Source organism: Jaculus jaculus, chromosome 22, assembly GCF_020740685.1.
Source record: "Jaculus jaculus isolate mJacJac1 chromosome 22, mJacJac1.mat.Y.cur, whole genome shotgun sequence".
Lineage (NCBI taxonomy): Eukaryota > Metazoa > Chordata > Mammalia > Rodentia > Dipodidae > Jaculus > Jaculus jaculus.
In genome coordinates, this window is record NC_059123.1 from 1,315,200 (window position 1) to 1,329,539 (window position 14,340).

Genomic DNA, 14,340 nt, shown 5'->3' on the forward strand with positions numbered 1-14,340 from the left:
GTCATCAACAGTGGGAGCCACGGGCTTCAGCTGGGCCCTTCTCTCCCACATCGATACCTCTGATAAGTGCTGTGGGTTTTTCTCGGGCCACACTACTGCAGGCCTTTGACCACCATGCAGCGAGGGCATCCATTTCTGGAGGAAGTCCATGCTGCCAAATGTCCTGCCTGGCCCCTGAGCGGACTCAGTGCATGAAGCCAGGAGCGTATGAGGGGTCCTGGCTTACAGCCTGTGCCAGCAGTCGGATTAGCATGGCTTGGCATGGGCAGGGCACAGGAGAGCTCTAAGTGAAAGCTCAACTGGAAAAAGTGCCTTGGCAAAGATGAAAACAAGACTTCCCCTCACTGCCCTCAATCTAAGCTGCCAGGATAGAAACGAGAGCTCCCTGGCTGTGACCAGAAACACAGGGTGACTTCTCTCAGTAGTCAGGTCCAGGCAGTCTCTGGGGTACTGATGGAAACTCCTAAAGAGCTGTTATCATTGGGAAAATGGACAAGGGGGGATGGGGGATGAGAAAGCATCATTCCTTCTTTACTTCTACTGCAGGATTCTTTAAAAATAATTACTTGCAAGCAGAGAGAGAGAGAGAGAGAGAGAGAGAGAGAGAGAGAGAGAGAGAGAATGAATGAATGAATGAATATGGGTGCACCAGGGCCTCTTGCCACTGTAAACACACTCCAGATGTATGTTCCACTCTGTGCTTCTGGCTTTATGTGGGTCCTGGGAAATTGAACCTGGGCCATTATGCTGGGCAGACAAGTGCCTTTAACTGCTGTTCCTCTCGCCAGCCCTCAGTGCAGGCTCTTAATGGACACAGAGCCTGGTGCCAGCAGGTAAGGGCTGTCTGTGTAGGCCTGTGTAGGGCGGTGAGCTGCCAACACGAGACGACTTTGCCCGTGGCGGGATGAGCCACAGGAGTCAGAATCCTCACCAGCCGTGTGGGGCATTGCGCGGCTGTGAGGCTTGCAGGCTGGAACCTTCTCGTGACGCCCTTTGATGCTAATGTTAGACGCGCGGCCTGGAGAGACTCCCAGGCCTCATCCAGCAGAGGGTCCACTACACTGCTTGCATCAGGCGTTGTCTTGGCTCCCTCTCCACCCTGCACAGCTGCCGGGCACTTTTCTAGACGGGACTTTTACCCTCCAGGCTCTTCCATCCCCGTTGCCTCACTGGCGCTGGTCCAAGCCTTGCTTCCCCAGCATCCCTGCCCTTCCCAGGCCACGTTACCTTCTTTGAAACTGGAGCTCGCTTAGACAGGGAGTGCACTGTGGCCTGTGGGGTAGTGCTGAGAATGCAGGCCCTTTGGTAGGGACACAGGTCCAGTCCATGGTCTGCCGATGATGGCCATTATGATCCCGTGCAAGTGTAGCTCATTTTGCCATACCTCAGTTTCCCCACTTGCAAATGCTTCATAGTCATGTTGATGTATTTGGAGAGTTAATGTGCCTGGCACTTTGGGGACCCGTCGTGTGCACTCAGCAGATGTTAGCTACCATTTAAATGGTTGACTATGCACTTGTTGCTTCATACAGTACTTGTAGGACCTCACTCAGCTTCTAACATCTTTCTTGTGAAAGTGAATATCACTGTGTGACTGGCTCATCAGAATTCATAGGGATAATGTTGGGATGGGTGTTCCGTCCGTTTCCTGAGTTGACCAGGCATTTCTTGGTGCATTTTGACATGAGTCCCTGACGGTTTTATACACCTGAGGGAAATACCTCAACTCCTAGCATTCCTAGGGAGGCGGACAGCGTTTGTTGGCAGTGATGTGAGAGGCAGCAGAACATTTGTGGTGAAGGGCATAGGCTAGATTTATATTTTGTACCTTGTTCCTAATTGCCTGTGGGGCGGGGGGACAGACTAATGGACATTAATGCCTCAAGTTTACCCACTTGTAACATGAATATTAACAGTGCCTATCGTGCCAGAATGTGCCAAGTTGCATGCATCAGAGCCATGCCTGGCACACTTAGGAAGCAGACGCGTAGTGGAAGCTGCAATGGCTGTTGACCTAAATGGCATCAGGGAATTTTACAGTCAGCGCCAGTACTGAATAGTCTTTTTCAGCAGCTAAATTTTACTTGAATTTACCAGCCCATTCATCCCAGTCGGAAAATACGATTAAAACATAGCTGGTTGTTTTCGTTCTTTTTATTTGTGTTCAAGTTTACTTGCGTATTTGCAAGTGATTTCATCATACAGATTCCATAGCACCTCTAGTGCACTACACATTGGATATATAGAAATTAGAGGAAACAGAGCAAATGAATACGTGGTCAGAGAGGAAAGTCTGAGGTGCAAGGAGAAGGCACTGGATTATCTGTCATGATCCTCTTTCTTCACTGTCTGTCATCTGGAAGTGGTGCTGTCTACTGGGAACCTTGAGAATCCCTTAAGGATTAAGTGTGAGACTTGGAAAGAAAGGTTCTTGGTGCACAAATACTGTACAAATATTTAATATGAATGTTTTTGCACAAGCTTCTTATTCTGAAAAATTAAATATATTTATCAAAAAGGCTTTATATATTTACAGTTTGTAATCCAATTAGCAAAAGATTAAAGTACATTAATAAAATATGTAATGGCTGGAGAGATGATTTAGCAATTGAGGCACTTACCTGAAGAGCCTAACGACCTGAGTTTGATTCCCCAGTGCCCATGTAAAGCTAGACAAGGTAGTGTATACATCTGGAGTTCATTTACAGTGTTTGGAGGCCCTGGAGTTCCCATTCTGCCTATCTATCTTCTCTCTGTCTCTCTCTCCTTGCAAAGCCATAAGTATTTTTTTAAAAAAGAAAATATTTAGCGTCAAAATCACATGGCTAGGTGACTATAATACGTGCTTTCCTCACTTGTTACTTAGGATAAGTTCTCTCCACTGGGTTGGCCACAAACAGCTCATAAGCTGGGCTCATTCTTTGTGTCACATAGTGGACCCCATGCCAGCGTCTGATGGTGCCGAGGCTGGGCTGCTGGAGAAGGGATAAGTTGTCTCCTGAAGGCCTCTCCTGACTCTTTGCTGCCATCAAAACATACGTGGTCTGGCACGGTAGAGCACTCCTGCAATGCCAGCACTGAGGAGGTGGAGGATCCATTCAAGGTCATCCTCAGTTACATAGTGAGCTCAAGGCCAGCCTAGGCCATATGGGACCTTGTCTCAAAAACAAAGCCAAGCGAAAAACAGAGCCAATAAAACCCAGACTCCGCAATGGTCACCTCAGGTATCCTGCTCACCCCTGTGCCCACACTGGATCCTTGAGCCCTGGAGGATTTTTTCTTACCCTTTTCATGTGGGCTTGCTCTCTCTGTCACATGTTAAGTACAGACATGCCCCCAATGCTGGGGAAGTGAGACATTCCTGGGACTGTGGGTGACAGACCCACTGATACCCTCAAAACTGAATCAGCTGTCCTTGTAGAAAGAGTCAACAATCAGGGCCTCTAACTAAATTATTATAGTGGAACTAAAAAATAGGAAATTTGGGGTGCCTTTGAGAGTATTGGCGGCTTTTTCAGCCCTTGGGTGGTAAAACTGAGGAGCTGTGTGCTGGACCCTCACAGTCGCACAGAGCATCGCTAAATTGTTGGCCTTCCTGGTTCTTGTCTTGTGAACCCCAGTGAATGAAACCCACGGAGCAGAGGGTAAAGTTTAGAAAGATTTTATTATAGAGATTATAGAGCTAGAGCTTAGGAGAAAGAAAGACTACAGAGCCCCTTCCTAGGAGTCAGGCAGGAATGGGGTTCCACAAAAATGGGAAAGCCTACGTGGAGCCCCAGATAGCCCTCACTTGTACTTTAGGGGCCCTGTCACCCCTAATCTCTACCAGATCTTCACAGTAAGTTAATAGGGGAAGGAGTATAAATTGGACCCTTTGGCTAATAAGGAAGCCTGACTTCATTGACCTTTGACACCAAAGGCTATGACCTTTGCCAAGTCAATTTGCATTGCTTGACTTCTTATAAATTCTTTTTCTCACCTATAGAACTACCTGAACTGTTTTGTTCCCTTCTTGTTTCCACTTTTGATTCTCCAAATGCTTATGAGAGCTAAACGTACATTCTCCTATGGTTTCTCAGTCTTTATTGCCTCTGCGTTATGTATAATAATCTAAGTAAATGTCTCTTTGTAAGTAATTTGAAGTTTAAAATTTCTGGGAGAGACATATACCAGAGTCACAGCATAGGGTATTGAAGGTCAGTTTGAGCTAAGCAAGCAGGACTGAGAAAGGCCTCTTTCCTCTTAGAACAGCTCCCTTCTCTTCTCCAGAGTCATTTGAATATCAGAAGGGACAGGTTTGGATTTGGCAGTGCTTGGGCTCAGGCTGGTGCATTAAAGAGGAATCCCATAGACCCTTAACTTTCTTCTGTTGCTTTTGGCAAGCTTATAATCTTTTCTAATGTTAGCTGTGTCTTTGTTGTAATTTGATCAACTGAGAAATCTTGTAGTTCACAGAGAAGGAGTGTTTTTGAATTCTTATTCTAAAAGCTCTAAATTCAAATTCTATCCCTCCCTCAAGAACATGAAGTCTTTATTAACAGTTTGTTACATTGAATTGAATGAGAAATGAATGAGAAAATTGATTGAGAATGAGAAATCAAATGAGAAAAGGATGTTGTTAGCTGATGTTCTAGAAGGCATTTCAGAAAAGGCTGCTTGAAATCAAAGGCTATAGTGTTGCTGTATCTGATATTTGTTATCAAGAGCTGACATTTAGGCAAAAATAATTATGGGCATAAGTTTCAAGAAGGTCTACAGTCTAGAACAAGTTCTTTTGGCCCACTGAAATTTAAGAAAAGAAAAAGGATGCCATCCAAATGATTTTCTTTTTTTTTTTAATTTTTATTAACATTTTCCATGATTATAAAATATATCCTATGGTAATTCCCTCCTTCCCCACCCCCACACTTTCCCATTTGAAATTCCATTCTCCATCATATTACCTCCCCATTATAATCATTGTAATTACATATATACAATATCAACCTATGATTTTCTTCCTTCAACTTTATATACACGTCCCAAGTACAGCATTTATTTTTGTACCATACTCTAGCACTGGAGGGAAGGGTTAAGGAAAACAGAGTAAGAAAAAGAGTTGAGAGAAAGCATGAAGAGATTTTAAAAATTCTGTTTGGGTTACTAAGCCTTTTGCCAAAACAAAAGCAACATTCAAATCATAGTTATTTATTTTTTTAAATTTCTGGCATTTCCCCCTCTAGTTTGAGATTTGTCGACAGTTTTATTTTATTTATTTGTTTATTTATTTATATTTTAGAGAAAGAGAGAATTGGCAAGCCAGAGCCTCAAACACTACAATAGGACTGTAGACATTTCTGCCACCCAGTGGGCATGTGCGACCTTCTGCTTGCCTCACCATTGTGTATCTGGCTTACATGGGATCTGGAGAGTTGAACACAGGTCCTTAGGCTTCCCAGGCAAGCATCTTAACCACTAAGCCATCTCTCCAGCCCTCAAGTCTAACTTTTTTTTTTTTTGAGGTAGGATCTCATTCTAGCTAAGGCTGACCTGGAATTCACTATGTAGTCTCAGGGTGGCCTCGAATCCTCAGCAATCCTCCTACCTCTTCACAAGGGGTATGGAGATAGACACTGAGCACACTCAACACCTACCAGACCAGAGAGACCCAGAGGCTCCTAAGAGCCCATCACTGAAGTAGACCCATGGCTCATGGATTTGCAGAAGAGGGAGTGGAAAGATTGTTAAAGCCAAAAGTTGGGACATTATGCACAGAGACATTGCCTCTCCCCCATAACTGGCTGCTGCCCCCACAATGCATGACCCACAATCCCCATGGGGTTGACCTGCATCCTCATCGAGCAGGGTACCTTTGGAAAAGGGGCAGGGATGAAAGAAAGGATGGTACCAACATGTATTGTTTACATGCTAAATATGCCCATAACTAATAAAAACAAATTTAAAAATAAAATAAATAGATGATAGATAGAGAGAGAGAGTGAGAGAAAGAAAGACATATAATGTGTTAGTGACAGCTTTTTTAATATTGTGATTGAAATGAGCAGCTGAGAAAATCCCGCATAATTACTTCTGTTATTTTCATTTGGCCTCCTGTAATAATAAAAAAAAGTAATTATACTATTCTTCCCCATAAATCTATTGTAAATGGTAAATAAGTCATTTCATGTAAACCATAGCATGCTCCTGACACAAGCTAGTGTTGTGACCGCTGGTACTGTGGCTACACTTTATTGCTATTCAGTTCTGCTCTTACAGACCAACCTCTAGAGAGTCGAGCATTCACTTCTGCTGTGGGGTAGAACAGAGGAGATGATGCTGAGATTCTGGCCTTTACTGGGCTCCCTGTGGATCAGGAATGTCAGCCACCCACACCATGCTTCTCAAATAAGGACAGTTGTCAGTTTGTCATTGATGCTGGGTCAACACCTAGAATTGGAAAGCTTGAAATGAGCTTTGTCTTTCTCCTTGAGTCTGTGGTACCATTTTAGGTTTTTGTTATCTTGGGATGTTACATTTTTTTAGAGTAAATTATCTGGTACCTTTAGCTTAGCTTCCTGTGGAAATGGAACCTCACTTAGAATATGAAACCCAAGCTCACTTGATAAATACGGTTGTGAAATAACTGTCACACAAAAGGTTAGAGAAACTGTGCGGGAAGGTTCGTCTACATTTAATATCAAAACATTCCTAGATGCCACGGGTGGTTGTTCTAGTCAAGGGAAAACCACTTGTAAATTTTCCACAGTGTTAAAATAAACAAGCAACAGAAGGAACTTGAGAAATGAGACTTCTGAAAGCAGACCACCCAGAGAGCTCAGATGTTCCCACCCCTGCCTGCCCCAGCCTCCCTTCCCTGGCCCACTGCCATCTGTCCTGATGCTTGAACGGACAGCAGAAGTGCTGCGGCCTGGTCCTACTGAGGTGCAGCAGAGAAGGGGTGCTGAGAACTGCTCAGCTGTGCTCTCAGGCCCTGTGGACAAGGAGCATCAAAGCCAAGTGCTTTGCCCCAGAAGAATGTGCATGCGCGCGCACACACGCACACGCACACACACACATGCATACACACACACACACACACACACACACACACACACAGAACCTGTATGCACAGGTTCATTCAGGGGCAGCGGCTGTACACCTCTGCAGAGACAGCTGGCTGTGTCCCTGGCTTTCCTCTTTGCCAACGCTCCCACGGAGTCAAAGCGCGGAGAAGCAGCACTCAAAAGTGGGTCAGGTCCAAAGCTTATTAGCCGGGAATTAACTCTGTGTTGTGCTTTTGACCTCTTTGCTCCTCCTTTCTCCATTCAGTAAATACTTGGCTATGAGACTTGGGCACTTCCACTTCCAGAATTCTTTATGAGCGGAGGAAGAAGGAAGTGAGGAAGAAGAGGCCCTCTCTTCCCTGCAGTTATATTAGTTACAAAAGGGGCCATGTGTATTTTGTAAGCAATCTCAAGATGGGCTTATGCGTGGGGCACTGACCCATTCAGATTTTACAAAAAGAGTTCTGTCCTGGCAGAATGTTCCTCTCCAGTGAAGAGACTTTATTGAAATGCAAATTCTAAGAGATGCTAGAGAGAAATCCTTTGAGGACAAGATGGATTAAGAGGGGTGAAAATGGGGGAAAAAAAGGGCTAGGGAAAGAGGGGGAGGGAAATGCCTGTGGGAATGCATGATTGGGTTCTACTTCTTTTCAACACTTTGACTAAAATCTCTCGGCCCACATGGATGTGAACAAGACAAGATAACGTAGTTTCAGCCCCAACTGGTTAACAAACAGCTCCTCTCACCTCGTTTGCCCCATCTTGACAAGAGCTGGCCAGTCTTACACATGTCTCTATAGCTCCCACTTTGCGCTAGTGAGTGGCTGTGCCAGACACTGGGCCTCAACAAAGTCCCTGACCCTTCAGGAGCCAACATTCTTGCAATCTGGATGCCCTACTAATTGCCAACTTGCAAATTCTACGCAACCTCATGAGATCTTAGCACCTTCATTCTTTAGGTGTAAGATACCTCATTTTGAGATACTTTGTGGGCAGAGGACCTTGTACTCCTTAAACTACATTAGGGAAGTATACGTAAACACTTGTTTTGCTTAACCATATGGGTCATAGTGGGTTTGGTGGGACAGTAATGTTTATAGACACCAGTGCTAGGCCCTGTTCCGTGTAGAATCTCATTCATTCTCCATGGTGTTTCTGTGAAGTAAGCACTGTTACCTCTGATTGAATGAGAAAAATCGATGTGCAAAACAGTGAAGAAACCTGCCTCAGTCTCCCAGGGCACAGGTTACAGCAGGAGGGTTGAAACCCAGGTGTCCTGGCCCTAAAGCTGTGTGCTCATGAAGGTCTGTGGCTGCCTTTCCTGGAGCTTGGGCCTTCAGAGGGAACTCCGCGGTGAACACGTTCTCTTTCCTGTCCTGTTTCAGGTGTCTGACGGCAAGCAGCAGCAGGGACTTCCTGCTTACCTTGAGACCCTTCTTAAAACGGGCCACCGTGGTCATAAGTTATGTAAGTATACTTATGTACTTCTGAGACACCTGATAAGGGATGATGAATTATGCAGAGGCATGATCAGATTATTTAACAGAAGCAACATTAAAAGGGTTAGGATTTGTCTTAGTAGAGTGCTTGCCTAGAATGCATGAAAACCCTGGGTTTGATCCCCAGCACTACATCAAAGTGGTGAGCCAGGTGTGCTGGCGCATGCCTTTAATCCCACCACTTGGGATCGCCATGAGTTCGAGGCTACCCTGAGACTACATAGTGAATTCCAGGTCAGCCTGGACTACAGTGAGACCCTACCTTGCAAAACCAAAAACAGGAGGGTGTGTGGTGGTTCATGTCTGTAACCCCATTACTTGGGAGGTGGGGACAGGAGGATCAGAAGTTCAGGACCATCCTCTGCTGCATAATGAGCTTGAGGTCAGCCTGGACTACAAGAGATTATGTCTTTAGGAGGAAGGGAGGGAGGAAGGAAGGAGGAAAGAGGGAGAAAGGAAGGAAGGAAGGAAGAAGAGAGAGAGAACAAAAGAAGAATCGCCAGTAGATTCTCGACTGTCATCCTGTAAGGAAGTGTTATTTGCACATGGTAAACATTACTTTTCACGGGACCTCAGTGACAGACAGTGAACCACACAGCGCTTCACAAGTCTCTCTTCCAGGTGTTGACACTGGGCTGGGCTGGGTTGTCTCTAGGGGATGCAACAGCGGCCTGGATGTATTGATTATAAAACTGAGTCATCCCAAGACTGAGTGGCATAAACATAGCCATCTATGGTTTGCCCAGGAAGCTTTAGGTTAGGCTGTATTCAGAGGGAGGACTCCCACCAGCACCCTGATTGTTGGCCAGGGTTACACAAGCAGGTCTCCTCTGCTGTCATATGGGCTGGGTCACCTTACCTGTCTTCCAGTGGTCTTTCTACAGTATCTCATCCTGGTGGGTGGGTGGGGGAGTTCTCTGCAGAACTCTCTAGAAGAATAGTCAGGGCTTATTTATAACATAATAGCTGGGGTCTAAAAGAGCAAACCATACTCAGGTTTCTTTTCAGATCATATAACCCTTTCACCATTTTAAACAAGCAAGCACCAATTTGTAGGCCCTCACAGGGATTAGACCTAGAACTCACAGTGTGTTTCTGCCACTTTCTGTGGGTCAGAAGATGTCACAAAACCAAGCCAGCTGCAAGGGGAAGGGACAGTGGGTTCCACTCACTGGTGGGAGATTGGGGTACATGTGCATATTCAGAGGTGAGGTTGGCCATCTCACCAAGTTCCTCCTTTCCTCCGAAGGTCATCGTCATTCTGTACTTCCGTCTGTGGATAATGGGGGGAACTCTGCCCCTCTTCTCAGAGCAGGACAACCCAGCTTCCTTCTCGCCTTACATCCTTACAAGGTCAGTAGACACACATTCTCTCAACTGTACTTGACTTTTACTAGCTTTCTTAAACTGTTTTATGAGTGTATATTAATTATACACATAACACGTCTCATTGCAGTACTTTCACCCATACTTGGCACTTTTCAAGAACAAATTATAAGTGAGTTTTGCATTTTAAGGGAAGAAACGTTGAGCACTATCCCCTCTGAGAGTAGAAAGGAAAGTGTTAGTCACATATTTGGAATTCTTTTCAACAGATGTGGTGGGTTGGGAGGTGCTGTGGCTAATGTTTTTACTAGTCTCTGTTTATTCAAGAATTTTCTTGGACACTTACTGTGGATGAGACATGTCTGTTGAGTGGTTTATGAGGCACATGTTACTGAACACAGCAGAGAGGGCTGGAACCTTTTCCTCCTTTGAGGCAAGCCCAGCCGACTGTCCTCTTGTAATGAGAGAGAGCCAGGGAGAGTAGGGAGTTGGTGTGGCCGGTCTCCAGCCAGTGCAATCCAACTCTAGACACGCGTGCCCCATGCACATGTGTGACCTCGCGTGCTTACATCACTGTGCTTCCGGCTTACATGGGACCTGGAGAGCTGAACATGAGTCATTAGGTTTGCCTTAACCACAAAGCCATCTCTCCAGCCCAGGTGAACCTTTTGTATGGCTAAAATTACATGGAGTTTGAAGATGACAGTGATGTGGGCAACAATTTTGTGAAGATAACTGTAAGCTATCATGTATCCTTAGAAATTCTAGCGGTACCGAGTAAAAAGGAGATGTTGGTCCATGGTTCTCATATATTGACAAGATAATTATTATCTGTTGAGTCTCCTATGATGGACTGCTAAAGCTTTGAGATATAAAAACATAGTCTTTGTAGTGTTTTAAACAGTAAGATGTACTATTCAGCTATTTTCATAGTTTTATATAATATATGTCTTTCAACATCAGGTAATTTTTACAATAATAACCTTCACTTTCATTTTTCTATGTATATTTGCAAGACAGGATAATTTTTTTTTTTTGAGTCAGGGTCTCGTTTTATACTATAGGCCAGGCTATTTACAATCCTCCAGCTCAAACTCCTGGAGATGACAGGATGTTGCAGCCACACTCAGATTGTCATAAATCTTTTAAAAAATATTTTATTTTTATTTATTTGAGAGAGAAAGAGGGAGAGAGAGAGAGAATGGGCATGCTAGGGCCTTCAGCCACTGCAAGCAAACTCCGAACACATGTGCCACCTTGTGCATCAGGCTACATGGGTCCTGGGGAATCAAACCAGGGTCCTTTGGCTTTGTACGCAAGTGCCTCAGTAGCTAACCCATCTCTCTAGCCCATAAATCTTTAATTCAGCTTTGATCTGTAGCTGACTTATATTTTGGCAATTTGTATGTCTCAGGGATAACGAGTTTCAACTTCTGATTTTATGCCAGACAGCAGTCTCTGTTCGGAATCACTCCATTTACCTTCGTTAACTTAATCAATAAGCTCTATTGCTATTATGTTTTTTTGCTCATATGCTTTTTAAAAAAATATTATTTATTTCTTTACTTGAGAGCGACAGACAGAGAGGAAAAGAGGCAGATAGAAAGAGAGGGAGAATGGGCGCGCCGGGGTCCCTGCAAATGAACTCCAGACGTGTGCGCGCCTACTTGTGCATCTGGCTAATGTGGGTCCTGGGGAATTGAGCCTCGAACTGGGATCCTTAGGCTTCACAGGCAAGCACTTAACCACTAAGCCATCTCTCCAGCCTGCTCATATACTTTTGACTTATTTATGTGTGTGTTTGTGCGTGGACGCATGTATGAGCATGTACATGGCATGACATCTGTTGGAGGTCAGAGCAAAACGTTGGGGTGTTTTATCCTCTTCCCACTCTTTTTCTTTTCTTTCTTCTTCTTCTTCTTCTTCCTTTTTTTTTGGTTTTTCAAGGTAGGGTCTCGCTATAACCCAGGCTGATGTGGAATTCACTATGTAGTCTCAGGGTGACCTCGAACTTACAGCACTCCTCTGGCAACTTTATTTCTTGAGACAGGGTCACCCCTGGTTTGCCGCCGCATGCGCCCTGGTTCCTCTGGCCCCTTCTCCCATTGTCAGAGGAGCACTGAGAAGACAGATGCATGTGTGCTTCCAGTCCCGCTTGATGAGGGTGCTGGGGAACTGAGCTCGGGCCAGCGGGCTTGCAAGCACGTGCCTGTGGCTGCTGAGCCCCTCCAGCTGCACCTGCACCTTCTCTGCCGCTTGCAGGGCTTCTTCTTGACACTTTCTCCTCACGTCTTCCATTTCCTGGTGCAGCGGATCCAGCTCGTGGGGGCGGGGGGGCAGGCCTCTCCCACTCACACCACCTCTCCTCTTTTCACAAAACTTACTTGTTCATTTTCAAAGGCACCATTCAATTTGATTAACATATTTTTATAATAATTATCATGTCCCGATGGTTTTCTGAGGTAGGGTTTAACTCTAGCCTGAGCTGCCCTGGAATTCACAGTGTGGTCTCACGGCAGCCTAGAACTCACAGTAATCCTCCTACATCTGCCTCCTGCATGCTGGAGCTAAAGGTGTGTGCCACCACGCCTGGCTTATTTTAAGATTTTTAAATTATTTTTAAATTTATAATTATTTTAAAACTATTTTTATGTATTTACATGTGAACAGAGAAAGAGAGGGAGAGAATATGGGTTCTCCAGGGCCCCTTGCTGCTGAAAACAAACTCCAGAAGCATGTGCCATTTTGTGAATCTGACTTTACGTGGGTATTGGGATATTGAACTTTCGCTGGAAGGCTTTGCGACCAAGGACCTTTAACCACTGAGAAATCCCCCTAGTTTCTAATTATTATTATTATTTTTTGTCTGTTTTTTAGAGGTAGGGTCTCATTCTGGCCCAGGCTGACCTGGAATTCACTATGTAGTCTCAGGGTGGCCTCTAACTCATGGCAATCCTCCTACCTCTGCCTCCCGAGTGCTGGGGTTAAAGGTGTGTGCCACCACGCCCTGCTCCAATTATTTTTATTACTTCAAAAACTATTGATGTTAACAATCTTAAATGTATGTTCAGAAATCTCCAGTGTTGGCTTACTTCTTAAGTGGCCTAATATCCTTACAACTGCTGTTAATATATTACATCTTTGGAAATGTTCTGTCTTAAGCTTGACGTCTCCAGTTCAGGTTTTTGTTAATAATGCTACCCACCTGTCCCTTTAGACATCTCTCACTGGCATTTACAATCTCTAGGACTCTCTTTCTGGATAATTGGAGCTGTCATTTCATTGATGAATTGTTTTTGTAGGTTGTTTCTTAAATAGCTGCTTGGCCTTTAAAAGAGAAAAGGACATTGTCAGGTCCTGATTCTGGCTGATGCTTCCTTTCTTTGAGCTCTGGGTTGATGTCATCTCAAGCTTCTGTGTGTCAGGGCCACACGTGCTCCCTCAGCTCACGGACAGCTCCGTGTGCCTGGGCTGCAGTGTGCTCCCTCAGCTCATAGACGGTTCCGTGTGCCTGGGCCGCAGCGTCCTCCCTCAGCTCATAGATGGTTCCGTGCGTCTGGGCCGCAGCATCCTCCCTCAGCTCATAGATGGTTCCATGTGTCTGGGTCACAGCGTCCTCCCTCAGCTCACAGACGGTTCCATGTGTCTGGGTCACAGCGTCCTCCCTCAGCTCATAGACGGTTCCGTGTGTCTGGGCCACAGCGTGCTCCCTCAGCTCACAGACGGTTCCGTGTGTCTGGACTGCAGCATGCTCTCTCAGTTTCATAGTGAGATACAGTCTGCTCTGTATCATAGTGAGATACAGTCTGCTCAGTTCACTTAGCAGTGCTTAAAATCCAGGATCTAGACAGAGTTACAGGCATACAGTGCATTCAATTCACCAACTGATTATTGCATTCATGTCCTAACAGTTGTAGGTTATAAATCCTTTACACAAATAATTTAATCACCATATACCAAATCCTGTAGCCACTTCTTAGCTGATTTATTTATTTTATTATTTTTTATTCGTTTATAGTCTCTTGCCTCATTTTTGCTTATACCCACTTCTTCCTTTTCTGTTCTCCCCTTTAATGCGTTTCTAATAATGTCTTACTCAACTCTAGCTGCACAGGCTGTCAAGTTGTCTCTACGCCTACAGGCATTTGAGGCCAGGCTGTGCTGAGGTGAGAGCAAGTACTGGGCTCTCGTAGGAAGAAGTGTGACTTTGTTCACTGGAAGGTGGCTGTGGATCCTGTTGTCTTGAGCACTGAGCTGATTTCATCTTCTAGATGTGCCATCTGGAGTGGTTGTCAGAGAGGAAGCTGGCGGGGATCACATTTCTCACATTAAAACTTTCAGACTATATGTTATAAAAGGGAGAATAAAGTTAGTGAATCCCCGTGTTTGTCCCTTAACCCATTGTCAGCCTTTATCAGTAATGCTCTGTTCTATTCTATCAGAACCTACCCCACATTTCCCTTAGCCCACCT

General features: G+C 44.9%; 1 protein-coding gene across 1 annotated transcript in view; it reads left to right on the forward strand.

Moving 5' to 3' along the window:
• The window catches only part of Tmtc1 (transmembrane O-mannosyltransferase targeting cadherins 1), a 189,634-nt gene that overhangs the window by 94,141 nt on the left and 81,153 nt on the right, over positions 1 to 14,340 (forward strand). The window contains exons 6-7 of the mRNA XM_004664370.2: positions 8,429 to 8,510; positions 9,792 to 9,895. Of these exons, the coding sequence (XP_004664427.2) occupies positions 8,429 to 8,510; positions 9,792 to 9,895 (186 nt within the window). The remainder of the gene's footprint in view (positions 1 to 8,428; positions 8,511 to 9,791; positions 9,896 to 14,340) is intronic.